We start from the raw sequence: 26,364 nt of genomic DNA, 5'->3' as shown, positions 1-26,364 counted from the left end.
GTGGTGTTAATTTTGATCACTTGTTTAAGGTAATGACTGTCAGGTTTCTCCACTGTAAATGTGCCATTTCCCCCGTTTGCTATTAATAAAAAAACTTTGTGGGAGAGATACTTTGAGACTATGCAAATAAGGCTGCCAGACAGATAAAATACAGGAAGCCCAGTTTAATCTGAATTTCCGATAACAGATAAATACTGTTTTTGTTTTTTTTTTACTCTGCTGGGTCTTTGTTGCTAGGCAAGGGCTTTCTCTTGTTGAGGTGGGCTGGGGGTTACTCTCTAATTGCGTTGGCTTCTCTTCTTGCAGAGTTGGCAGGCTTCTGTAGTTGCTCTGCACGAACTTAGTTGTCCTGCCATACATGGGGTCTTAGTTCCTGGACCAGGGATGGAACCCTGGTACCCTGCAGGGAAGGCAGACTCTTAACCAGTGTACCACCAGGGAAGTCGCCAGATGAAAGTAAAGTATGACTCGTCCTCTCAAGTTTAATTGGGCATCTTGTATTTTTGTTTGGAAGATCTAGCAAAACTATATGTAAATCACTTGTTCCTCATCCAACTTCAGTTGTTTTGACATTCATTGATGAGTCTCAATTTTTACTATGATTTTGCCAAATAGCTGTTTTCTAACTGCACCTTTCTTCTACATATACTAGCTGCTATTCCATCTTCCTATCTTTTTATCCACTCTTAACAGCGTCTGGCACACAGTAGGCACTCAAGATATTTGCTCAATGAATGAATGACTTGTCCGGGCTTCCGGGACAACGGTTTGGCAGGGGCTTGGCTGGCTCAGCCAGTCTAGGCAAGCTCTCCAGTCTTCAGAGTCACGCAGGGGATTCTCCAAGGTAAAGGAAGACAACGATTGGCTCCTTCAGCGGCCCAGCAGACTGCAAGTGGAGAGCGCAGGGACCAATGGGTGCCGGCAGGAGGCGAGGCCTGCCACGCTGCAGCGGTATAACCGTGCGGCCAGCGCGCGCATCTTTCCCCGAGCTGACGATGGCCGCAGCCTCCTTTATAACCTCTTTGGTCACCCGACTGCTCCGGTCCGCGCAGAGTGGCCGCCTCCATCAACGCCCTTTCCACCTCTCGGCAGTGCGGTAAGAGGGTCGGCGGGCTGGGTCAGCGCGGAAAACCGAGGGGAGCTGAGCGCCGGCTCGCCTAGGGACGCCTTTCTGAAGCATCTCGGTCCCGGGCGGTGGTGGCCACAGAGAGGGGTGTGGCGGGGCGACGCGGCAGCCCCGCTTGGCCTCAGCGTACCGCTAGGGCTCTCGCTCTGCGTGTGGGCTGAGCCCGGGAGCCCGCCTTTCGGGAGGGAGCCGGTCTCCGGCAAAGCTCCGGGCGTTGCCCTGTCTCGAGGCCAGTCCGCCGGTGGGACGGGGCCCACGGTGTGGAGCAGAGGTGCAGGCGGGCTCTGGGACGCCACGATTTACGTGGGAGCATATAGAAGTCACCGGCCAGGACCGACCTTGGCCGTGAAACCGAGAGCTGGAAAGCCGTGACGTTTTGGCGAGCGCGAGTAAGAGTTGTAAGTGAGCAGCCTCTAGCGACCCGCCCCTTCCCGGAACCCTAGCGGCGGAGAGGGTTAGAACAGTCTGATGAAATCCCCCACAAGCTTTGCTCGCCCGGTACCAGCACTTCCTCCAGGTTGTGGATGTGGCTCGTGCTGCTCTACAAGCTGCTCCTTTCCCTCCCGAGAGAATAATAAATGTGCAGTAGTCACCGGGATTTTGACTGCAGCCCGCCTGGAGTTGGTCAGTGCCAGATCAAGTAAACTGAGGTGGTGAACACCCGGGAAGAGAAGAGGGAAAGCTCTGAGTTTTCTTAGGGAGGTTATAAATATTTCATGATCTTTCTGGACCACAAATTCCCATTCTAAACATAGATTGAAAAGTTTTGGGGGGAGGGAGAGCTGTGATTTCAGTTCCCTAAATCTATGCACCCTCTTTCCTTTCAGTGTTTAGAGCTTATTTGTAACAGCAGCCCCTTTATCCAGGTACTGTGCTAGGCTGTGCATTATTCAAAGATGGTAAAAAATGGTTCTTTCTTTAGTGGAACTTCCCTACCTGTCAAGGGGCAGAACAGTGTGTAATTTCAAGTCTGTAAAAATGCTATTGGAGATGTTTTCCAAGGTGCTGTTGGACCACAGAATGGGGATTAATGCATTAAAAAAATATTTGAGACTTCCCTGGTGGTACAGTGGATAAGAATCCACCTGCCAATGAAGGAACACAGGTTGGATCCCTGGTCGGGGAAGATTCCGCATGCGGTGGAGCAACTGAGCCCACGTGCCGCAAATACTAAGCCTGCCAGCTGCAATTACTGAAGCCCGCAAGCCCTAGAGCCTGTGCTCCCTGGCCACCTGTGCTCCCAGGGCCACAAGAAAAGCCACCACAATGAGAAGCCTGCGCTTGGCAAGAAAGAGTAGCCCCTACTTGCCGCAACCAGAGAAAACCCTCAGGCAACAACGAAGACCCAGCACAACCAAAAATTAATTAATTAACATAAAAATATTAATTTATTTGGTTGTACTGGGTCTTAGTTGCGGCAAGTGGGATCTAGTTCCCTAACCAGGGATGGAACTGACCCCCTGCAGTGGGAGACCTGAGTTCTAGCCACTGGACCATCAGGGAAGTCTCTAATCCATTGTTGGAAGATTTCTGGGGAGACATTCAAAGATTTTCTTAGTCTGACCCTGATCTGCCTTTCCAGCCCCATGTTTTATTATTCCTTGTTCTCCTCCCTCTTCCTCCCTTCCTGAGTTCTGGCCACATGCGCTTCCATGATTGAAAAGAGATTTATAAGGAGCTTCTAATTTGTAATCTAAAGAACTGGAACAGTTTGCTCACACTGTCTAGTAACCAGTGTCCTCCTTTCACTTTTCTGGATGAATAGGTTTCCACATCTCTGAAGGTAGTAAGTACATTTAGTATTCAGGGTTCTGATGTATTGCTTTGATTACTGCTAGTTGGTAAAATTAAAACATCTTTTTAAAAATATAGGTCTGCATGTGTTCCTTTGGGTGGATGGGTGGGGGTAGTGTGAGAGTTTTCATGGTTAGATAGTATTGTAGACCATGGGGTATAGAAAAAAAAGAAAAGAACTTTGGAGGCAGAAATTTGTGTTTGAATTTTGTTACTATTGTTTCAGTTTCTTGTTCTGTATAATGGGCTTATTATAATAGTCCCAAGTAACTGAGAGTAATGTATGTAAAACTCTAACTGAAATGTCTAGTGTTTAATAAATGTAGAGTTCCATCTCCCTTTGTGTCTTTGTTCACTCATTGCTGACTAATTGGTAGATAACAGAACTCTTTCCAAAATAAGTCATGATCATGAATTGTAAATTATATCTGATACTAATTTTTCATGGAAAATCTAGTACTGCTAAGTTGCTTCAGTTGTGTCCGACTCTGTGCAACCCCATAGACGGCAGCCCACCAGGCTCCCCCATCCCTGGGATTCTCCAAGCAAGAACACTGGAGTGGGTTGCCATTTCCTTCTCCAATGCATGAAAGTGAAAAGTGAAAGTGAAGTTGCTCAGTCATGCCCGACTCTTAGCGAACCCATGGACTGCAGCCTACCAGGCTCATCCATTCATGGGATTTTTCCAGGCAACAGTACTGGAGTGGGTGGGAAAGTGAAGATGCTACTGACGGATTTTGGTTTCTAATTTTATTTGGACAGTCCTTCAGTCCTTTCTAGTCAAGCACTTCTAAATAAGTGTTAGCTAATATGGTTAATACATTTTGGATTCCCTGTGGGACTAATTCAGTCTCCATTTCCATTTATTCTGGGGTAGCAGTAACTTTTGGGGAAGGCAATGGCACCCCACTCCAGTACTCTTGCCTGGAAAATCCCATGGCTGGAGGAGCCTGGTAGGCTGCAGTCCACTCGGTCGCTAAGAGTCAGGCATGACTGAGCTACTTCAGTTTCACTTTTCACTTTCATGCATTGGAGAAGGAAGTGGCAACCCACTCCAGTGTTCTTGCCTGGAGAATCCCAGGGACGGGGGAGCCTGGTGGGCTGCCGTCTATGGGGTCGCACAGGGTCGGACACAACTGAAGCGACTCAGCAGCAGCAGAAGCAGTAACTTTACCTGCCCTTCAGCAAAAAAAGTAAAAAGTTGGGAAATTAGGTAATGAGGCCCTCATAGGACTGTGTTTCACATTTGGCAGAGTTGTGGTCCAAGGAGGAGGGCTAAAATAATTATATTATGAACAATACTTAATGCATTGTGGCTTTGTTTTGGTTCTTGTTACTGTTTGACTCTTTTTGTAAAGCATCTGGCATAACATCCAGAACTTGCCTCTGAAATTTGGAACACTGGTTTCTCCCAGGACCCTGCGTCCTTAGCTTTATTGTGTCATGCTTAGTCCCAGTGTGCTGCTACCATTTTCTCTTAAGTTTACTGCTTTCAAAAGGAACTTTTTAGTGAAGTGAAATCTAACTTCACTCAATATTTTTATAGATCCTTCGGTTCAGTTCTATTGTATTGTTAAAGATGTGTCTCTGTAAATCTAACCAACAGAAGAGAGTTAGAAATTAATTTTTAGTTAATATATATGCTTAGCACTTTATATCTTATTTCATTCAATATAAATTACCGTCCTAAGCCCTTTTAAACTAATCTTGCACTCTATTTCTGTCCCAGGACAGGTATTTTCGATATTATCGTAGATCAAGAATGTTGCCAGGGGTACTTGTATCAGCAAAGCCCTTTTGAAGAAGTTCGCTTCAACCCTAAATCTGAAATGGATTTGTAAATATTAATGTTTTTTAATATTACCTTAATATTAATATTACCATGAATATATATGAAATGCTGTTATATATTTTACACTATACTAGTATCATCAAGTAAAATCTAGGTAAAAGCATTTGGTTTGCTATAAAATTGTGTTATCTTTTAAAAATGTTTATTTATTTAAATAATTTATTCATTTTCCAGGTCTTAGTTGCTACATATGGGAACTTACTTGTGGCACGCAAACTCTTAGTTGTGGCATGTGGGATCTAGTTCCCTGACCAGGGATTGAACCCGGGGCCCCTGCATTGGGAGTGTGGGGTCCTCTTAGCCACAGGACCACCAGGGAAGTCCGTTGATATCATTTTACTATCTCAAAAGATGGAAATACAGATTAATATAAGGTTTAGATATAAAATTACTGCATTACATCTAAGACGCTGAGACTTGGTTTAAAGTAGGTATTTAATCACAATGCAACTTAAAAGCAGGCACTGAAGACTTAGACTGTTGGAGCTTTAACATTTTATTTAACAGTGGCCTGGCGAATTAATTATATCTGACCATACAAAATATCCAGTACCTTGATGTCATCCCTGAGTGTTAAATATGTGCTGTTAAAAAAAATATGCGCTATAAGGGGAAATAGGTTATTTCGATGTTTCAAAGAATCATGTTCTTAATTAGTGTTGAGTTGTAACATTCCTTATGACACTGGGGACAAAAATCTGAAGGGAAAGTCTTGTTTTCAGTGGGGGTCCTTTTTCGTAAGGTACACCTTCTTGTTCTACTTGAAGTAATGTGAACTTTACTGTACGGATATATGTGGAAATAAAGCCTGGAATCTTCCACATTGGAACCCAGGAAGAGCTGCATAATCAGTTGTTATTAGGGAGAGATAGGCTTTCAGAGATTTGAACATATTTGAGGGACTACAGGTTCTTCTAGATCTGAGTTGTCTCATTGTCCCCTAACAAGCAGGTTCTCATCCCTGTGATTCTAGTATGTGAATGTAGATCAGAGAGAGGCTCTTACTGATCTAGTTCCCTACCACTACTCCTGATGCATAAGCTTTTGCACCAACTAGACTGCAGGCCAGCCTAGAAATTGTTGTTCTGGGCATCAGATACTCACTCCTGGTGTGTCAGCTGTGGATGGGGTACTGAGGTCTTGTGGTAGAGCACACTGCGATCTATGAGATGGATTCTCCCTGGTCCCCCTTCCAATCCCAACTCTTTTTTAAAATAAATAACTGATTAATTTTTGGTTGTGCCGGGTCTTCCTTGCTGTGCAATGGCTTTCTCTAGCTGCTGCATGCGGGGGCTACTCTTCGTTACAGTGCACAGGCTTCTCTTGCTGCAGAGCACGGGCTCTAGGTGTGCGGGCTTCCGTAGGGGCAGCGCACAGGCCGTAGAGCGATGGCTTCCCAGCTGTGCCACGTGGGCTTAGCTGCCCTGAGGTATGTGGGATTTTCCTGAATCAGGGATTGAACCTGTGTCCCCTGCATTGGAAGGTGGATTCTTATCCACTGTACCACCAGGGAAGTCCACAATCCCTATCCTTCTGAAAAATCTTTTCGAGGAAGAACTATGGAGAGGAGTTGTCGTTGTGTCTGATTCTTTGCAACCCCATGGACTGCAGCACGCCAGACTTCCCTGTCCTTCACCATCTCCTGGAGTTTGCTCAGACTCATGTCCATTGAGTCGGTGATGCCATCTAACTGTGTCATCCTCTGTCGCACGCTTCTCCTTGTGCCCTCAATGTTTCCCAGCATCAGGGTCTTTTCCAATGAGTCGGCTCTTCCCATTAAGTGGCCAAAGTATTAGAGCTTTAGCTTCAAGCAGCAGTCCTTTCAGTGAATAGTCAGGGTTGATTTCCCTTAGGATTGACTGGTTTGATCTCCTTGCAGTCCAAGAGACTCTCAAGAGTCTTCTCCAGCACCACAATTCAAAAGCACCAGTTCTTCGGCGCTCAGCCTTCTTTATGGTCCAACTTTTACATCTGTAAACGACTAGTGGAAAAACCATAGCTTTGACTACGGACCTTTGTTGGCAAAGTAACATCTCTGCTTTTTAATATCCTGTCTGTCTAGGTTTATCATAGCTTTTCTTCCAAGGAGCAAGTGTCTTTTAATTTCATGGCTGCAGTCACCATCTGCAGTGATTTTGGAGCCCAAGAAAATAAAATCTGTCAGTTTCCACTTCCCCCCCTTCTATTTGCCATGAAGTGATGGGGCTGGATGCCATGATCTTAGTTTTTTGAATGTTGAGTTTTAAGCCACCTTTTTCACTCTTCTTTCACCCTCATCAAGAGGCTCTTTAGTTCCTCTTCACTTTCTGCCATGAGGGTGGTGTCATCTGCATATCTGAGGTTGTTGATATTTCTCCCAACAATCTTGATTCCAGCTTGTGCATCATCCAGCCCAGCATTTCTCATGATGTACTCTGCATGTAAGTTAAAGAAGCAGGGTGACAATATACAGCCTTGACATACTCCTTTCCTGATTTGGAACCAGTCTGTTGTTCCATGTCCGGTTCTAACTGTTGCTTCTTGACCTGCATACAGATCTCTCAGGAGGCAAGTCAGGTGGTCTGGTATTCCCATCTCTTGAAGAATTTTCCACACAGTAGTAATTGTAATTATTACAATTACAATTGTAATTGTAGTGATCCACACAGTCAAAGGCTTTAGTGTACATAATCAATGAAGCAGAAATAGATGTTTTTCTGGAATTCGCTTGCTTTCTTGTGATCCAACGAATGTTGGCAATTTGGTCTCTGGTCCTTCTGCCTTTTCTAAATCCAGCTTGTACCTCTGAAAGTTCTCAGTTCACATACTGCTGAAGCGTGGCTTGAAGGATTTTGAACGTTACCTTGCTAGCATATGAAATGAGTGCAATTTTGTGGTAGTTTGAACATTCTTTGGTGTTGACCTTCTTTGAGATTGGAATGAAAACTAATTTTTCCAGTCCTGTGGCCACTCCTGAGTTTTCCAAATTTGCTGACATATTGAACATAGCAGTTTATCCAGGTCATTAAGACCTTTTTTGTATAGTTCTTCTGTGTATACGTGCTGCCTCTACTTAATCTCTTCTGCTTCTGTTGAGTCCCCTACCCTTTCTGTCCTTTGTACGTTCCATCCTGCATGAAATGTTCACTTAATATCTCCAGTTTTCTTGAATAGATCTCTAGTCTTTCCTATTCTGTTAATTTCCTCTGTTTCTTTGCATTGTTCACTTAAGAAGACTTTCTTAGCTCTCTTTGCTATTCTCTGGAACTCTGCATTCAGTTGGGTATATCTTTCCCTTTCTCCCTTGCTTTTTGCTTCTCTTCTTTCCTCAGCTATTTGTAAAGCCTCCTCAGACAGCCACTTTGCCTTCTTGCATTTCTTTTTCTTTGGGATGGTTGATCACTGCCTCCTGTACAACATTAAACCTCCATCCATAGTTCTTTAGGCACTCTGTCTACCAGATCTAATCCCTTGAATCTATTTGTCACCTCCATTGTATAATCATAAGGGGTTTGATTTAGGTCATACCTGGATGGCCTAGTGGTTTTCCCGATTTTCTTCAATTTTAGCCTGAAATTTTGCAGTAGGTATTGTCCAGTATATTGTTTATTGGTTTAACTGCATAACATCATTTAAATATTTAAAAGTACATATAGATTAAAAGCCAATTCACTAACTGGGAAATGATTCAAAACATTTGACTAGATGCTAACACGGGCAAAATATAAACTACAAATGGAATATAAGCATAGAGAACAAACTAACATCATAGCGGTGAGAGATCAAATAAAACATTGCAAGTTAATGGCATTTTTTTTTTCCTACAGTTGTCAGACATCAGGAGGCAGGATGGTATAGCATTAAGAACCTAGACTCTGGATTCAGAAGAGCTAAACATGGCATCTAGTGACATGACATTATGTCAAGTACTAATTATCAGTTACTTAAATTCTCCAAGTTTAGATTAATGGTAGTAATTATTTCAATCAATTTTATTTTCTTAAATATGTAGCTGGACACAGATTTACCACTTGAACCTCTCCTTCAGATTTTAGTTGTCCCTCGATTAGGAACTACGTAGTCTAATCTAAACTTTTAGTTTGGGAAAGTTTTTTTTCCAGTTTTCTTCAGAAGTAATTGACATACATCACATCCTTAGTAACTCAGTGATGAAGAATCCACCTGCAATACAGGAAATGCATGTTTGATCCCTGGGTCAGGAAGATCCCCTGGAGAAGGAAATGGCAACCCACTCCAGTATTCTGCCTAGGAAAAACCCATGAGCAGAGGAGCCTGGTGGGCTACAGTCCATGGGGTCTCAGAAAAGCCGGACATGACTTAGCAACTTAATAATTGACATACATCTCTGTGTAAGTTTAAGGGATACTGCATGATGGTGTAATTTACATACATTGTGAAATGATTACCACAGTAGGTTTAGTTAAAATTCATCATTTCATATAGATATATGTTTTTAAAAAATATTTATGTAATCTTTGGCTGTGCTGGGTCTTTGTTCCTGCGCGCATTCTTTCTCTAGTTTTGGCAAGCCGGGTTACTCTCTGGTTGTGGTGCTCCAGCTTCTCATTGTGGTGGCTTTTGTCTTGTTGTGGCCCATGGGCTCAGCTGTCCTGTGGCATGTCGGATCTTCTGGGCCAGGGATCAAACCTGTGTCCCCTGCATTGCAAGGCAGATTCTTAACCACTGGTCGCCAGAGAAACCCTCATATAGATACTGTTATAAAAATATAAAAATTCTCCTTGTGATGAGAACTCTTAGGATCTCTTATTTTAGCAAGCTTTCTATATATTATACAGCAATGTTAACTAAAGTCTTCACTGTATATAGTACATTATGTCCCTGCTGCTGCTGCTGCTAAGTCGCTTCAGTCGTGTCCAACTCTGTGCGACCCCATAGACGGCAGCCCACCAGGCTCCCCCGTCCCTGGGATTCTCCAGGCAAGAACACTGGAGTAGGTTGCCATTTCCTTCTCCAATGCATGAAAGTGAAAAGTGAAAGTGAAGTCGCTCAGTTGTATCTGACTCTTAGCGACTGCATGGACTGCAGCCTTCCAGGCTCCTCCATCCATGGGATTTTCCAGGCAAGAGTACTGGAGTGGGGTGCCATTGCCTTCTCCGACATTATGTCCCTAGTGCTTGTTAATCTTATAACTAGAAGTGTGTACAGTTATCCTTCAGTATATGAGTAGGATTGTTTCAGGAACTCCAAGGATACCAAAATTCCCAGATGCTCTAAGTCCTTTATAAAAAATGGCATGGTATTTGTATATAACCTATCCTCCCATATACTTTAAATCATCTCTAGATTATTTATTTATAATACCTAATACCATGTAAATGCTGGGTAGATAGTTGTAAATACAATGTAAATGCTATGTAAATAGTTACTAGGTGCAGGGCAAATTCATGTTTTGCTTTTTGGAATTTCCTTCCAAGTATTTCCAACCCGTGGGTTGGTGAATCCTTGAATGGGGAACGAATAAATAGAAGGGCCCACTGTGCCTTTTGACCATCTTCTTCCAATTCCTCCTCCCCTTCCACCCAAAGTTATTGGTACTTAATGACACTTTCGTAGTCTTTATTTATTCTTTACAAAAATTCAAGCCATGTGTTTTTGTGATTCTGTTGCCTTCTGCAGAAATGAAGCTGTTATCATTTCTGGAAGGAAACTTGCTGAGCAGATCAAGCAGGAAGTGCGGCAGGAGGTGGAAGAGTGGGTGGCGTCAGGCAACAAGCGGCCACACCTGAGCGTGGTTCTGGTTGGAGAGAATCCTGCGAGTCAGTCCTACGTCCTCAACAAAACCAGAGCAGCTGCCAGCGTGGGTATGTGTCACTCTCAGACCCCAACTACTGTTAAATTGAGATTTAATCGGAGGCAAACTATTGTAACTTACGTTTCTTTTTTCTGCTTAGAAAACCCAAACAGAGGAGGCTAATGCGTTCAACTGAATTCAAATATTTGTCAGAAAGGAGGTTTATAGACTAGGACTGGAGGAATATGGTTGGTTTCTTGGTGTCTTCTGGAATGTAATCTAAATTCTGTTACAGGCCAACTTTGATAAGTGACCTTGAACACCGTTTACATCTGCTTTCCTTGAGCAATGAGTCTGTGACTAAAGTATTTGAGCATTTGGTTGAGGAGACCTCAGTGATGTGGCCTAGAATATAGTCATGGATTTGCAGGAAATGACTCTGGCTTCTTTGAAATAGGCTGTGGTTTCTCCACCAGTGGTTCCAAAGCCAATTAAAGCATACAGTTTAGCCGTGGTTGAGGGTTTGGATGCAGAAGGAGCAGGTCTGAATGATGGGAGGTTTGGGTTCTAGGTCTCACTGTCCTGGAGACTGTGTGGCCACAGATCAGAGGTGAGTAGGCTCAGCTGTGCCCCTGCCTGCTTCTCTGTGGGTCAGTGGTCTGAGCACTGTGTGCCCACCCTTCTGAAGGGCTGTGAGACCACTGCACCATGAGCCCTTGGCATAGTCTGTTCTTTATCACTGAGGATTGAGGCCTCCTGCCCTCTTCAGTGAAAAACCTTTAGGGTTTCTCTAGTAGTTCAGTGGTAAAGAATCTACCTGCTAATGCAGGAGACACAAGTGCAGTCCCTGATCTGGGAAGAGCCCATGTGCCATGGATCTGCTAAGCCCATGCCCCACAACTATTGAGCTTCTCCACAAGGGAAGCCTTGTTGCAATGAGCCTGCGCACTGCAGCTGGAGAGCAGACCCCACTGACCGCAACTAGAGAAAAGCCCACGCAGTAACAAAGACCCAGCATGGCCAAAGTAATTATAAACAAAATTATAAAAGTAAAACCTTTAGAACATCTAGAAACTAGTAAGCTATGGCTTTCTAAAACTTTGGAATGGGAGGTAGCATGGTATAGTGGAAAGAACATGGACTTTGGAACTGCAAAGACTGGCTTTGTCACTAGCCGGCTTATATTTCAGTTTCTGTGAGCCTTGTCTATAAGATGAGGTTAATGAAGATTATGTAGAATAATACATAGAAAGTACCAAGCTAGTACTCTTTTAGTGTTTTGTTTGACAAGTTACTCAAGGTTACCTCTGTGAGCCTGTTGAAGCTTTCCAGCTACCAGGGCGGTTGTGATGATTAAAAGCCTTGCTGATAGCGTGGCAGGCAGTGTAGCCTTGCCCCAATAAATGCCTCTATTTTATTTTATTCTTTTATTCTTCGAATACTTTTGCCTAAAATTTTTTAGAAGTTTTTACTGGAGTGTAATTCTTTTTACAGTGTTGTGTTTCTTTCTTCTTATAACAAAGTGAATCAGTCACTGTTCTTCAGTCACCAGCCGTGTCCAGCTCTCTGCCACTCCATGGACTGCAGCGCTCCAGGCCTCCCTGTCCCTCACCATCTCCCAGAGTTTGCCCAATTTCATGTCCATTGAATCGGTGATGCCATCCAACCATCTCATCCTCTTTTGCCCTCTTCTCCTCCTGCCCTCAATCTTTTCCAGCATCAGGGTCTTTTTCAATGAGTCAGCTGTTCACGTCAGGTGGCCAAAGTATTGGAGCTTCAGCATCAGTCCTTCCAATGAGTATTCACGGTTGATTTCCTTTAAGATTGGTCTTTTTTCCTTGTTTTCCAAGGGACTTTTGAGTCTTCTCCAGCACCACATTTTGAAGGCATCATCAGTTCTTTGGCGCTCTGCCTTCTTTATTTTCCAGCTCTCACATCTCTTCATGACTATTGGAAAGACCATAGCCTTGACTATACAGACCTTTGTCAGCAAAGGGATGTCTTTGCTTTTTAACACACTGTCTAGGTTTGTCATAGCTTTCCTGCCAAAAAATAGTAGTCTTTTAATTTCATGGTTGCAGTCACCATCCACTGTGATTTTAGAGCCCAAGAAGAGGAAATCTGTCACTGCTTCCACCTCCTCCTCTTCTCTTTGCCATGAAGGGATGGGACTGGATGCCATGATCTTAGTTTTTTTAATATTGAGTTTTAAGCTGGCTTTTTTCCTCTCCTCCTTCGCCCTCATCAAGAGGCTCCTTAGTTCCTCTTTGCTTTCTGCAATTTAAGTGGTATCATCCACATACCTGAGGTTGTTAATATTTCTCCCAGCAATCTTGATTCCAGCTTGTGCTTCATCCAGCCTGGCATTTTGCATGATGTACTCTGTGTATAAGTTAAATAAACAGGGTGACAATAAACAGCCTGTCATACTCCTTTCTCAATCCTGAACCAGTCAGTTGTTCCATGTCTGGTTCTAACTGTTGCTTCTTGACCTGGGTACAGATTTCTCAGGAGGCAGGTAAGATGTTCTGGTATTCCCATTTAGGAGTTTTTCACAGTTTGTTATGATCTACACAGTCAAAGGCTTTAGCATAGTTAATGAAGCAGAGATAGATTTTTTCTGGAATCCCCCTGCTTTCTCTGTGATCCAGTGAATGTTGGCAGTTTGATCTCTGGTTCCTTTGCCTTTTCTAAACCCAGCTTGAACATCTGAAAGTTCTCGCTTCATGTAGTGCTGAAGCCTAGCTTAGAAGATTTTGAGCATAACCTTACTAGCATGGGAGATGAGTGTAATTGTCTAGTGGTTTGAACGTTCTTTAGTACTGCCCTTCTTGGGAAGATGATTGATCTTTTCCAGTCGGTGGCCACTGCTGGGTTTCCATATTTGCTGACATATTGAGTGCAGCACTTTAATAGCATCATCTTTGAGGATTTTAAATAGTTGTGCTGGACTTCCATCACCTCTATTAGTTTTATTGGCAGCAGTGCTTCCTAAGGCCCACTTGACTTCACATTCCAGGATATCTGGCTCTGAGTGAGAGACTACACCATCGTGGTTATCTGGGTCGTTAAGATCTTTATTGTACAATTCTTCAGTGTATTCTTTCCATCCCTTCTTGATCTCGTCTGCTTCTATTGGGTCTTTACCATTTCTGTCCTTCATTGTGGCCATCTTTGGATGACAGGTTCCTTTGATGTTTCTAGTTTTCTTGACGGGATCTCTAGCCTTACCCTTTCTGTTGTTTTCCTCTGTTTCTTTGCACTGTTCGTTGAAGAAGGCCTTCTTGTCCCTCCTTGCTGGTCTCTGGAACTCTGCATCTAGTTGGTATACCTTTCCCTTCCTCCCTTGTTTTTTGCTTCTCTTCTTTCCTCAGCTATTTGTAAAGCTGTCGTATGTATACATAGATCCTCTCTTTTTGGATCTCCTTCCTATTTAGGTCACGCAGAGCATGAAGTAGAGTTCCTGTGCCGTACAGTTGTTCTTGTTGTTGTTTAGTCACCGAGTCGTATCCGACTCTTTGCAACCCTGTGGACTGTAACACACCAGGCTCCTCTCTCCATGGAATTTCCAAGTCAAGAATTCTGGAGTGGGTTGCCATTTTCTTCTCCCGGGGATCTTCCCTACCCTGGTGTCAAACCCACATCTTCTGCATTGGCAGGTGGATTCTTTACCCCTGAGCCACTAGGGAAGCCCTGTGCTATATAGTGGGTTCTCATTCATTATCTCTTTTATACAGACCACCTTACTTGCCTCCTGAGAAATCTGTATGCAGGTCAGAAAGCAACAGTTAGAACCAGACATGGAACAAGAGACTGTTTCCAAGTTGGGAAAGGAGTATGACAAGGCTGTATATTGTCACCCTGCTTACTTAACTCATATGCAGAGTACATCTTGTGAAATGCCAGACTGGATGAAGCACAAGCTGGAATCAAGATTGCTGGGAGAAATATCAATAACCTCAGATATGCAAATGATACTGCCGTTATGGTGGAAAGCGAAGAGGAACTGAAGAGCCTCTTGATGAAAAGTGAAAGACAAGAGTGAAAAAGCTGGCTTAAAACTCGACATTCAAAAAAGTAAGAACATGGCATCTGGTCCCATCACTTCATGGCAAATAGATAGGGAAACAATGGAAACAGTGACAGACTTTATTTTCTTTGGCTCCAAAATCACTCTGGATGGTAACTGCAACCATGAAATTAAAAGATGCTTGCTTCTTGGAAGAAAAGCTATGACAATCCTCAGATCAGATCAGATCAGTCGCTCAGTCGTGTCCGACTCTTTGTGACCCCATGAACCGCAGCATGCCAGGCCTCCCTGTCCATCACCAACTCCCGGAGTTCACTCAGACTCATGTCCATCAAGTCAGTGATGCCATCCAGCCATCTCATCCTCTGTCATCCCCTTCTCCTCCTGCCCCCAATCCCTCCCAGCATCAGAGTCTTTTCCAATGAGTCAACTCTTCGCATGAGGTGGCCAAAGTACTGGAGTTTCAGCTTTAGCATCATTCCTTCCAAAGAAATCCCAGGGCTGATCTCCTTCAGAATGGACTGGTTGCATCTCCTTGCAGTCCAAGGGACTCTCAAGAGTCTTCTCCAACACCACAGTTCAAAAGCATCAATTCTTTGGTGCTTAGCCTTCTGCACAGTCCAACTCTCACATCCACACATGACCACAGGAAAAACCATAGCCTTGACTAGACGAACTTTTGTTGGCAAAGTAATGTTTCTGCTTTTGAATATGCTATCTAGGCTGGTCATAACTTTCCTTCCAAGGAGTAAGCGTCTTTTAATTTCATGGCTGCAGTCACCATCTGTAGTGATTTTGGAGCCCAGAAAAATAAAGTCTGACACTGTTTCCACTGTTAACCCGTCTATTTCCCATGAAGTGATGGGACCGGATGCCATGATCTTCGTTTTCTGAATGTTGAGCTTTAAGCCAACTTTTTCACTCTCAACTTTCACTTTCATCAAGAGGCTTTTGAGTTCCTCTTCACTATCTGCCATAAGGGTGGTGTCATCTGCATATCTGAGGTTATTGATATTTCTCCCGGCAATCTTGATTCCAGCTTGTGCTTCTTCCAGCCCAGCATTTCTCATGATGTACTCTGCATATAAGTTAAATAAACAGGGTGACAATATACAGCCTTGACGTACTCCTTTTCCTGTTTGGAACCAGTCTGTTGTTCCATGTCCAGTTCTAACTGTTGCTTCCTGACCTGCATACAGATTTCTCAAGAGGCAGATCAGGTGGTCTGGTATTCCCATCTCTTTCAGAATTTTCCACAGTTTATTGTGATCCACACAGTCAAAGGCTTTGGCATAGTCAACAAAGCAGAAATAGATGTTTTTCTGGAGCTCTCTTGCTTTTTCCATGATCCAGCGGATGTTGGCAATTTGATCTCTGGTTCCTCTGCCTTTTCTAAAACCAGCTTGAACATCAGGAAGTTCACGGTTCACATATTGCTGAAGCCTGGCTTGGAGAATTTTGAGCATTACTTTACTAGTGTGTGAGATGAGTGCAATTGTGCGGTAGTTTGAGCATTCTTTGGCGTTGCCTTTCTTTGGGATTGGAATGAAAACTGACAACCCTAGACAGCATATTAAAAAGCAGAGACATTACTTTGCTGACAAAGGTCCGTCTAGTCAAAGCTATGGTTTTTCCAGTAGGCATGTATGGGTGTGAGAGTTGGATCTTAAAGAAAGCTGAACACCGAAGAATTGATGCTTTTGAACTGTAATGTTGGAGAAGGCTCTTGAAAGTCCCCTGGACTGCAAGAAGATCAAACCAGTCAATCCTAAAGGAAATCAGTCCTGAATTCATTGGAAGGACTGATGTTGAAGCTGAAACTCCAATACTTTGGCCACCTGCTGCGAAGAACTGACTCATTGGAAAAGACCCTGATGCTGGGAAAGATTGAAGGCAGGAGGAGAAGGGGATGACAGAGGATGAGATGGTTGGATGGCATCATCGACTCGATGGACATGAGTTTGAGCAAGCTCCAGGAGTTGGTGATGGACAGGGAAGCCTGGTGTGCTGAAGTCCATGGGGCCACAAAGTGTCGGACAGTAGTGAGTGACTGAACTGAAACTGAAAGCTAAGCAGAAAAGAAAAAATAAATTAAAAAACAAACTAAAAGAAAAGCTCTGTGTGTGCTCCTTCCACTAGGGTCTGCTCTTGAAGCTGGCCCAGAGCACACATGTCAGCACAGGCTGACTGGAGCACAGGCTTCCATGGGCATGTCCGCAGGGGCTGGAGCAACTGGAAGAAGCCTTGGAGGTGGGCAGCCCTCTGCCTGCCTGGACCCATGACTCACAGAGGCTTTGAGCAGGGGTGGTGCTTGGGTCCACTGGGACCCCAGCAGCCAGAGGAGGCCTTGGTGAAGGTGGGGCTCAGGCTGGAACCCCAGCAGCCTGCCAGGGCCTGAGCAGAGTGGGGAGACTGTGGCTTGAGAGGTGAGCGAGCCTGCCACACCTCCTGGGCAGGCGTGTGCTCCCATTACTGCCCGAGGAAGCTGGGTTGGTGGGCCCGGAAAGGTTCTGCCATGGTGGCCCCACCCTTCATGTGCCACTCAACAATGGTGCCTTGCTCCCATTGTGGTCCAAGACCCTCCTCCCACCAACACCTCAGGCCATCCCCTTACCACCAACTGCTGTCCCCTCCCCGGATCCACTCCCCAAATCCCACTCTGCAGCACCCAGCCCTCCTCCCCACCATGAGACACACAGACTTGGGTGTGAAGGTCTGCGGCATGGACTGTATGCACAGGCTCCACTCCGTCCTGCCCCCCACACTCTGGCTGCTGCGTTCCCCTCTCATCCTGAGGTCCCCCTAAGATCCTTGCCTTTCCCTGCTGACCCCCCACTGTGAGGATGCTTCCCTGAGTGTGGGATTGCTTCCTCTCCCCCAGCTTCCCCCAGGGGTGCTGGTCCTGTCCTGCCTCCACTGTTCCCCACTTCCTTCCCACACCCTACCTGGGAAGGACACTAAACAGAAAAGAAAAAAAAATTTTTTTCTTTCTGAAATAAAGATTGCGCTGGGACTCCTCCCATCCCCCTAGGTGTCCGAGGCCCTCTGCCAGTGCCCAGCACGCGCTCCAGAAGAAATTCTCCAACGCACCTCTGACACAGCGTGAGGAGACGTGAGCTGTGTGTTCTCCTCCTCCGCCATCTTCCATAGTCTTTTTTTTTTTTTTTAACCTTGAAAATTTTTTATAGGAATCAACAGTGAGACCATTCTGAAACCAGCTTCAATTTCAGAGGAAGAACTGTTGAATTTGATCAATAAACTAAATAATGATGATAATGTAGACGGCCTCCTTGTTCAGCTGCCTCTTCCAGGTGAGATTTACATAGCTCTATTTAAAATGATCTCTGAGGCGTGGAGAGGCTTGTTTAGTTTATACAATTGGCTCCTCATATGTATTTGTCTTAAAGAAAGGGGAGGTAAACTCAAGAGAGTGAGTATGTTGTTAGATATGGGACCGACCTACTCAGAATACCAGTTACTCCCTGACTTGGTATTGAGGTCTTAATACAAAGGACAGTGGAGGGAAGTGGTTTGGAGAGGACAAGAGGACACTGGTTTGGTCTTGGCATTTGGCTTTGCTTGCTGTGTGTTCCCAACGCACAGATGAATAAGTTGTGGGGTGAGTTATAGAAGGGGAATGGGTTTCGAGTACGCTGGAGTCAAGCAGTGCTGACTATGCAACAGTGACTTGACCACTGCTCTGATTTCTTTTTCAGAGCACATCGATGAGAGAAAGGTCTGCAATGCTGTTTCTCCAGACAAAGATGTCGATGGCTTTCATGTAATTAATGTAGGGCGAATGTGTTTGGACCAGTGTTCCATGTTACCAGCTACTCCATGGGGTGTGTGGGAAATAATTAAGCGAACTGGTAGGTATCTCCATCTCAGTATTATCAAAACATACTTACGAAATGGTAAAAATTCCTACAGAACAAACAGTGGAAACCCCCCTCAGATCATCTAGTCCTACTCCCCAGAGCCTAACTCCCTTAGCAATTGCCTGCAACTGTTTTTGCTGCTTCATCCAGAAAACTCTGAAGGAAACTTAAGCTTTGATAGTGGTGATGGTGCACATTCGTATAACACTTTGCAGCTCGTGTTTCCTTTCAGCTTTCACTGTGTGTAGCAAGTGATGGTTCAGTTGACGGATGAGTCAATAAGCTGATGATTTCCTTCATTATCACAATTAGAGTCACATCCTAAGGTGTCAGTCTTCCTTTTTCTTAGGTGCTCTAAGATAATCTGGCACTGTGTGAAACACAAATATATTCATTTTTCATAGGCATTCCAACCCTAGGGAAGAATGTGGTTGTGGCCGGAAGGTCAAAAAATGTTGGCATGCCCATTGCAATGTTGCTGCACACAGATGGGGCACATGAACGGCCCGGAGGTAAGAATATTGCTCTCGGGAGGGTGTCCTCCTCTCCCTTGTGAGAGAGACTGCCCTGTGGATGCTTGGAAGTGTTTGTTAAGCTTTATTTGTCTTTGTTATAGTTTTGTTAATAGGTACTTTGGGAGTAATCTTTGTGGAGGAAGATGTACTCAGTGTTGCTCAAGAGTTAATTTAATATTCACTAGTATGGCACCCCACTCCAGTACTCTTGCCTGGAAACGCCCATGGATGGAGGAGCCTGGTAGGCTGCGGTCCATGGGGTCACTAAGAGTCAGGCACGACTGAGCGACTTCACTTTCACTTTTCACTTTCATGCATTGGAGAAGGAAATGGCAGCCCACTCCAGTATTCTTGCCTGGAGAATCCCAGGGATGGGGGAACCTGATGGGCTGCTGTCTATGGGGTCGCACAGAGTTGGACACGACTGAAGCAACTTAGCAGCAGCAGCAGTATGGAACTAGTTCAGAAGTAGATATGTCTCAGAAATTTGAGTTTTGAGTGGAAGCATGGTTATAGACAATTAGAATTTTCAGTTATGGCTTTGATAGTTGGAGTTAAGAAGTATAACTTATTCAAAATTAGTATCCTCATCTGTGCCATTTGATAGGAAAAAAATATCTTAGACCATTGCAAAGGATTGAATTCATATGACTGTAATGTGTCATCATTATGTCAAATTCTGTTAATTTGAGAAAAACTCTCAAATCAAAGTTATATGATTATCATAATATGACCATACATGATTATATCAGAGATAAAATATATCAGAACTAAATATTTCCACATATCTTTCAGCACACTTTTAAGAAAAATCCTTGAGTAATTCTAGTGACATTTTGTTTAGAAAGACTGTTAAAAGGGATAAGGAATAAATCTAATGATATATGACTCCAAAGGGTAGAGCTAGGACCAACAGGTAAAAGTTACAAGAAATTGAGTATTAGTTTTATTGTTATTTTTTAATGACAATTGGCTGCCCAGAAAGTATAGTGTAAGATTTGTAAATTATTTTTTCAGAGGTCTTGAATTTCTGGCATGGTTTGCCTAATTGAGATCTAATCCATTCCTAGCTTTGATTCAGAAATCAAGACATCTGTTTTTTAACTCATAGGCGATGCCACTGTCACAATATCTCATCGATACACTCCTAAGGAGGAGCTAAAGAAACATACAGCTCTTGCAGATATTGTGATCTCCGCTGCAGGTAAGAGCACCAGGGAGGTGGTGGAAGTACCTTGCTCAGAGAAGGAAGATGGACCTCTTATCTTCGAATTTGCCTGCTGCCCTGTCGTTTTATTCTGTATTCCCCTAGGTTTGACCATAATGTCAAAGCTGCTTACAAAGATGAGAGTTGTGGTTGGAATACCGATTTCTGGCTTTCTAATATATATTTGATGGATAAATGTTATTTCTACAGCCTCAAAATATTTCTGTTCGCTATATGAAGTTTAATTGTTTCCCTGGTTAATAGTTTTTATCAGTTTTTATAAAACAAGCTAATTCATTCTTGCAGGTATCTTGAAATTGATAAGAATCTTACAGGTGGGATATTCTTTTCAGTACTAAATTGATCATTCCGATCTCCTTTTTTAGGTATTCCAAATCTGATCACAGCAGATATGATCAAGGAAGGAGCAGCTGTCATTGATGTGGGAATAAATAGAATTCAAGATCCCATAACTGCTAAACCCAAGTTGGTTGGAGATGTGGATTTTGAAGGTAACTTTTTAAAATATAAAAATCAATAAATACTACTTTTATTGAACAATTAGGGCAGACTATTTACTTTTTCTTTAACTTTTATACTTATATTACCTTGGTTATTACCATTTATTATCATTTTTACCATTATTATCATTATTACCATTTATTATCATGCTTTCCATGATAATTAAGAGAAATCTTTTAAAAAATTATAGTCATTCTAGAATTTAGGTGTTTGTATCATCAAATTATGGAGAACAAATATAAAGTTTTCAGGAAATTTCTTTCTTCTCTTTAGGGTTATTCTATAATGAAAACAAGACTTTTAATGAGTCTGAAAATTTAATGAAGTGATTTTTCTAAACCATTGAGTTTCCTAAAAAGTATTACAGACTTCTCATTTTCATACTGAGAGAAGAGATCTCAGACTTGCAATATTAAAAGTCCAGGAAAAAGCTATATTACTAAAATTTTGGAATTCCCTGATAGATTTCTCCTTTCAGTTCTGAATTTATCTGAATTTTATGCTGATAATTCTATTTCTAGCTTTCTATTTCTTCTCAAGCAGTCAGACCCAAGCCTAGGTATCTAAGTGATTTTTCCCTTTAGATTGGATTAAAAAAATTCTTTTTACTTTCCAGAAAATTACTTTGCTTGGTGCTTTGGGCAAACAGTATAGTTAAATAAATAGAATAAAATTAAGAAAATATTGTAAGCAGGTTTTAATTGAAGTAATCCTTATTATTATTATAGTTACACTTCCATACAGTTAGCTACTGAGATGTTTCTTTTTAAATTGATTTAATATGGAGGAAAAGTATGGCTGGTTATTTAAGTATATTCATTGAATAACTCTGCTTATTATATGCATGTTATTTTATTATTGGTTTTTTTTTTTTTTTGGCCACACTGCACAGCATGTGGGATCTTTGTTCCCTGTGAGTGCTCAGTTGCTCAGTCATGTCTGACTCTTTGCAACCCCATAAACTATAGCCCACCAGTCTCCTCTCTCCATGGGATTTTCCTGGCAGGAACACCAGAGTGGGTTGCTGTTTCATCCTCCAAGGGATCTTCTGACCCAGAGATTGAACTCAAGTCTCCTGTGTTGCCTGCATTGCAGGCAGATTCTTTACCACTGAGCCACCGGGGAAGCCCTTAGTTCCCTGACCAGGTATCAAACCTGTACCCCCTGCAGTGGAAGCTCAGAGTTCCAACTACTGGATCGCCTGGGAAATCTCTAAATGTGTGTTACTTTGTTAATATGTTCAAAAGCCCTTGTTCTTGGGTATTGTAGATGTGATTTTTTTTTTTAATGAGTTTGAGGTTTATTGAGATGCTTATGTATATTATTGCTTTTTCTTTGAATGCTTCTTCCATGATATGTTAGAGTACATAGAGTTCCTTTGCCATAATTAAAGAGTTTTCCTGTCTTATCTCTGTGTAGGAGTCAAGAAGAAAGCAGGTTACATCACTCCAGTCCCTGGGGGTGTTGGTCCCATGACTGTGGCAATGCTGATGAAGAATACCATTATTGCTGCAAAAAAAGTGCTGAGGCTCGAAGAACAGGAAGTACTGAAGTCTAAGGAACTTGGAGTAGCAAGTAATTGACTATTGTGTCTTCTGTGTCATGAACAGCACTCCAAGCCAGTTCAAGAGGAAAACCAGGTCAATAGACATGCAATATTTTTTCTTTACTTACATGGCTTTAAACAATGCTTTGTATTTATTGTAAGCTTAAATGAGTGTGTGTTTGCACACGTAGCTCTGCAGTAACCTACCAGGGAGCATGCCACTGTCATGCTGGGTCATGTGATCCAACCAAGAGAAACATTACCCTAGAGATTCACAGGGAGGACCCTGTCCCCCTGAGAATGGCTGCTTAACTTTGTCAGGCCTCTTCAGTTGAAATTTGTCTTCTTTAGAAAGGCAGCTGTGCTTAGCATCACACCACCAATGCTGCCCAAGCTTGGCTTTTCTATGATTGCATTTCCCAAGTGCTATTCCAATGATGAGTTGATACTCACTTTTAGGTTCCAAGCCTTTTGAGTTCAACTGGTCAAACCAAAGGAAAAATGTTGCTAGAGAAAATTAGGGAAAAGTTAAAGAAGAAAGAAATGATGGTAATTGAGTAGGAAAAAATTTACCCTAATTTATATATGTGTTGATGATAAAGAAGGAAAACTGCATGTTGATAGTCTCCCTATCATTTTGTGACTCAGTCATTGGGAAGATGTCTGGGGTTTTCCCATTTGCTATTAGCCCTTGTTTTATGTTCCTTACCGCTTGGGGTCTCCCCATTTTACTTTTCTAGGATTGAAAGGCTTATTTTATAAATTATTCATGTGTGTTGTCATATTTGACTTTTCCTATATCCTGAAACTTCACTGTCAAATTTTTATACTGTTAGAGGTGTCTGTATGGTTTCTTTAGTGTATCTTGAAACCTATTTTTGGAAAACATAACTTGGGCTTGATAATCATTAGGGCAGCTATATATAAGTATGCAACTTACTTTTCCACCAAAGAACTGTCAACAGCTGGCAGCTTTTCTCTGCTGCACCTGTTGGCTTTCCTTGATCAATTTTTGATAGTGAGAGTTAATACTGAATTTAATCAGACTTTATTAAGGGACTTTTTGCATCATTTTGATTTTTTAAATAAAACACTTCTGACTTGATATGGAAAGAGTTTCTGAAATACTTCATCTTTCTGCTACTATCCTCCTGTGGCCTAATTTTTCTCATTGGATGTAATCAATTTAAATATTCCTATATTTGGTAACATCCAATCCTTTGACTTTAACAAATTGGTTTAAAGAGCTGTGGAGAAACCAGCCTAGTCCTTTTAATTGTACATCCCAAGCCAGAAGTTTCATCTGTAAGCTTCATTTCAGTGGTTAGTCTTGTTCTGAGTATTTTAAACCATATGTTCAATTTACACGGGACTTCTTGATGTGTTTTGCCAAATCTCCCCCTCCTCCACATTATATGTATAAATTTTTTTCCTGTGTGTGTGTGTGTTTAAAACATTAGATTGCACAGATCGGAAGGTATTTGCTGTGGCAGGCATGTTTGCGGCTCGGATGGGTCCTGTGTCTTCTGCTCGAGGGCTGAGTAGTTGGCTTTCATAAAGCAGGAGCAGCTCCCGCTCCAGGCAGCTTGAGGCCGCGAGAGGAAGGAGAGCAATGCAGAGCCGCCCTTCTCCCCTGCTTGTTCCTTTGCTGTCTTTATGCTTTTGATAGTTTTCTGGAGAGGAAGAGGGGTGATAGCTCTAGAAATGTTTTTGTAAATGAGGTATAGTTCCTGTCTGTACGTCATACCTGCTGACTCACCTAAATTATTAAACGTGGAGCAAGATGAGCAAATGGGATTAAGTTTTATTGAATTGTAGTTACAAGTGGAAAAAAGTATGACCTGTATGAAGAAGTAACAATATGTCAACCTGTTAAAAGCTATTAAAATTAAAATGTTCCTGTGTATGTGTACAAAATGCAAATAACATACAAGGTAAAAATTACAGTGATCAATTTACAACAAAAAAAATCAACATTTTAGCTTTCCAGCTTGTTTGATTAATCAAGCACATTTAATCCTGAATCCATACCATTTCTACAACACAGTTTGGACAAAGTGCTATTGGAAATCAGCCAGGTTTTAAAACTGCAATGTTAAGAGTAGATTGTTAGCTCTCCCAGAATTGGTATAGATGAAGACAAAGAATTTATACTTAAACTCAGGCAATGGTTCTGGATGAGTGAGCAGCCAGGTAATTCTGTTGCTTTCAGTAGAAGTGGTGGAGGTTTAGAGTTTTACCTCGTGGCAGTATCCCTAGAAGGGACTTCTGATATTTAATTTCATAAACACCGAGAGCTTTCTGTGGACCAGGCACTGTACTGGCTCTGGGGATCAGAGGCAATTAGCTGTCCCCATACTCAAGTTGGTTAATGAGTCCAGTGTCATGTGTACCTTTAAAAAATGAAAGGAATGAAGAAAAAGCACCTGCATTTGTCATCTTGAGTAAGTCTGGTAAGTAACCAATTTACACAAGATTCAAATCCGTAGCTGTTTTGGAGAAGGTAAATGTCAGATGCACTGTGGCTGTCAGGCACACACAGGTGGTGAATAAACATGGTTGGTGCTTGTTCAATGTGAATTGAAGATAAAAAGACTGATCTTAAGCAAGGTCTGTGATTAATGGGTTTTAGTCTACCCAGTTTGTTTCCAATTATTCTTTAAAGTACTAGTGTGACTAGTATTACAGAGTTATAATCTTCCAAAATTTCACATTGGCCTTGCCTAACATACAGTGTTCATGTGAATGCTAGTTGGACTTTGGGAATCAGGCCATTGAAAACTTGCAGGAAAGAGCTACCCAAATGCATCAAGAAATGTGATTCTGTACTTGAAAAACCAGTGATACTAATTTAAAGGATCATGTGGTTGATTTGCCACGTGATTTGAGATTTCACTTAACTGTTTTTAAAACATCCACTCAAATGTGTTGGTTCTTTCACAGCCAGACTTTCAGAACTAGCTGTCAAACTGGGAAAGCCCCAGTCACACTTCTGTGCTGGAACAAGGCCCAGAATGCAGATGGTTCAAACTCTTCATAGAAAACTGCATGGGATGGAGAGATAAGAAGACCTTTTTAGCATTTCTTAATTTGCAAAACAAAATTTCCAACCTTGGTCTATTGAAGTACAAGTATTTTAACAGTTCTTTTAAGACCATCTAGATAATTTAAAATCTAAGCATTAAAAAAAATTTTAACTGGTATTTGTTTTAAATAAAAACTGACTAGTGCCCCTTTATCTTATCTACAGTTTTGAGAGGCAAGCATTTTTTTCATCTCAAAAGAAATGTTATCATTTCTATGCTGGATTGCATTTTAAAATAACGTGTACCAGTAAGCTTTAGTTATTTTCATAACTACAAAGGGAAGGAAAGGGCTTTGCATGACAGATCTCCAGTTTTCATCGATCAGGCAGAATGACTCTCTCTGCTTGATAAATATAGGAGCAGGCTTTGAAAAGTGAAGGGTTTTGGCCCAGACCCTCACGGTGAAGACTAAGCCAGGCCCTCACTGTGCCCCGTCCAGGGGAAGCTCTTCCTCCTAGAGGGTGGTCTCGCCGTCAGCCTCTCTCGCGTATCTGTCCATGTCTGTGAAGTCACACTCTGGCTCCATCTCTATCTTCACCTGTGGCACCATGAAGACCGGGCTCTGTGAGTAGTTGAAGGCAGGTGAGGCTGGACAGGAGATTTTGAAGTGCAGGGTGATGCTGAATGAGAAAGAGAGGAGGGAAGAATGATTTTTCTAGGGTATGGTGTTTTTAAATGCTATCTCCCAGAACAGGGTTCTAGGGCAAACAGTTCTGTCTTTGCTGTTGATCACTTAACACATCACAGGAGCTAGCAGTATCCTATCTGCTTGGCCTTCAGCTGTCACAGTTGCTGCTCTTGCCCTACTTCAACCTATTTTCCACATGGTTGCCAGAGGGAACTTCTGGATCATGAACCTGACTGGTCCCCCATTGTTCAAAGGAGAGAATTCATGCTCCTTAGCCTGGCGAGACAAGAACCTTCTCTGCTCGAACTCCTGCTTGCAGTTTGCCCTGTTCTTGGCCCTGTGTCTGCAGTATTTCAGGCCTCTTCTCGGCACCTGCAGTGCCTTTTCTCTCTTTTTTCCTTTTCTATGCACACCTGGTGGACTCCTAT

The 26,364-nt window shown here is 42.6% G+C and overlaps 2 protein-coding genes across 4 annotated transcripts in view; one reads left to right on the top strand and one right to left on the bottom strand.

The window, feature by feature from the left end:
* Positions 1 to 206: 206 nt before the first annotated feature.
* MTHFD2 (methylenetetrahydrofolate dehydrogenase (NADP+ dependent) 2, methenyltetrahydrofolate cyclohydrolase) lies at positions 207 to 24,084 on the top strand. Its single transcript, XM_061431880.1, has 8 exons — positions 207 to 1,096; positions 10,410 to 10,594; positions 17,743 to 17,865; positions 18,271 to 18,423; positions 18,837 to 18,944; positions 20,059 to 20,151; positions 20,541 to 20,666; positions 22,096 to 24,084. The coding sequence occupies exons 1-8, from the start codon at positions 912 to 914 to the stop codon at positions 22,257 to 22,259; spliced, it is 1,137 nt and encodes a 378-aa protein (XP_061287864.1). The 5' UTR covers positions 207 to 911; the 3' UTR covers positions 22,260 to 24,084.
* The window catches only part of SLC4A5 (solute carrier family 4 member 5), a 138,809-nt gene continuing 136,451 nt past the window's right edge, over positions 24,007 to 26,364 (bottom strand). For all 3 annotated transcript variants that reach the window (XM_061431876.1, XM_061431877.1, XM_061431878.1), the window contains one exon: positions 24,007 to 25,928. In XM_061431876.1, coding sequence (XP_061287860.1) covers positions 25,763 to 25,928 — 166 coding nt within the window. In that variant the 3' untranslated portion in view covers positions 24,007 to 25,762. The remainder of the gene's footprint in view (positions 25,929 to 26,364) is intronic.

This window comes from Bos javanicus, chromosome 11, assembly GCF_032452875.1.
Source record: "Bos javanicus breed banteng chromosome 11, ARS-OSU_banteng_1.0, whole genome shotgun sequence".
NCBI lineage: Eukaryota > Metazoa > Chordata > Mammalia > Artiodactyla > Bovidae > Bos > Bos javanicus.
Note: the sequence above shows the minus strand (reverse complement) of the source record. Positions and strands in the feature narration are given on the sequence as shown.

Bases quoted from the DNA above. Each gene is read 5' to 3' on its own strand.
- MTHFD2 (XM_061431880.1), top strand. From the start codon at position 912: ATGGGTGCCGGCAGGAGGCGAGGCCTGCCACGCTGCAGCGGTATAACC. The intron at 1,097-10,409 runs GTAAGAGGGTCG...TGCCTTCTGCAG, and splicing joins TTCCACCTCTCGGCAGTGCG to AAATGAAGCTGTTATCATTT. The intron at 17,866-18,270 runs GTGAGATTTACA...TTTCTTTTTCAG, and splicing joins TGTTCAGCTGCCTCTTCCAG to AGCACATCGATGAGAGAAAG.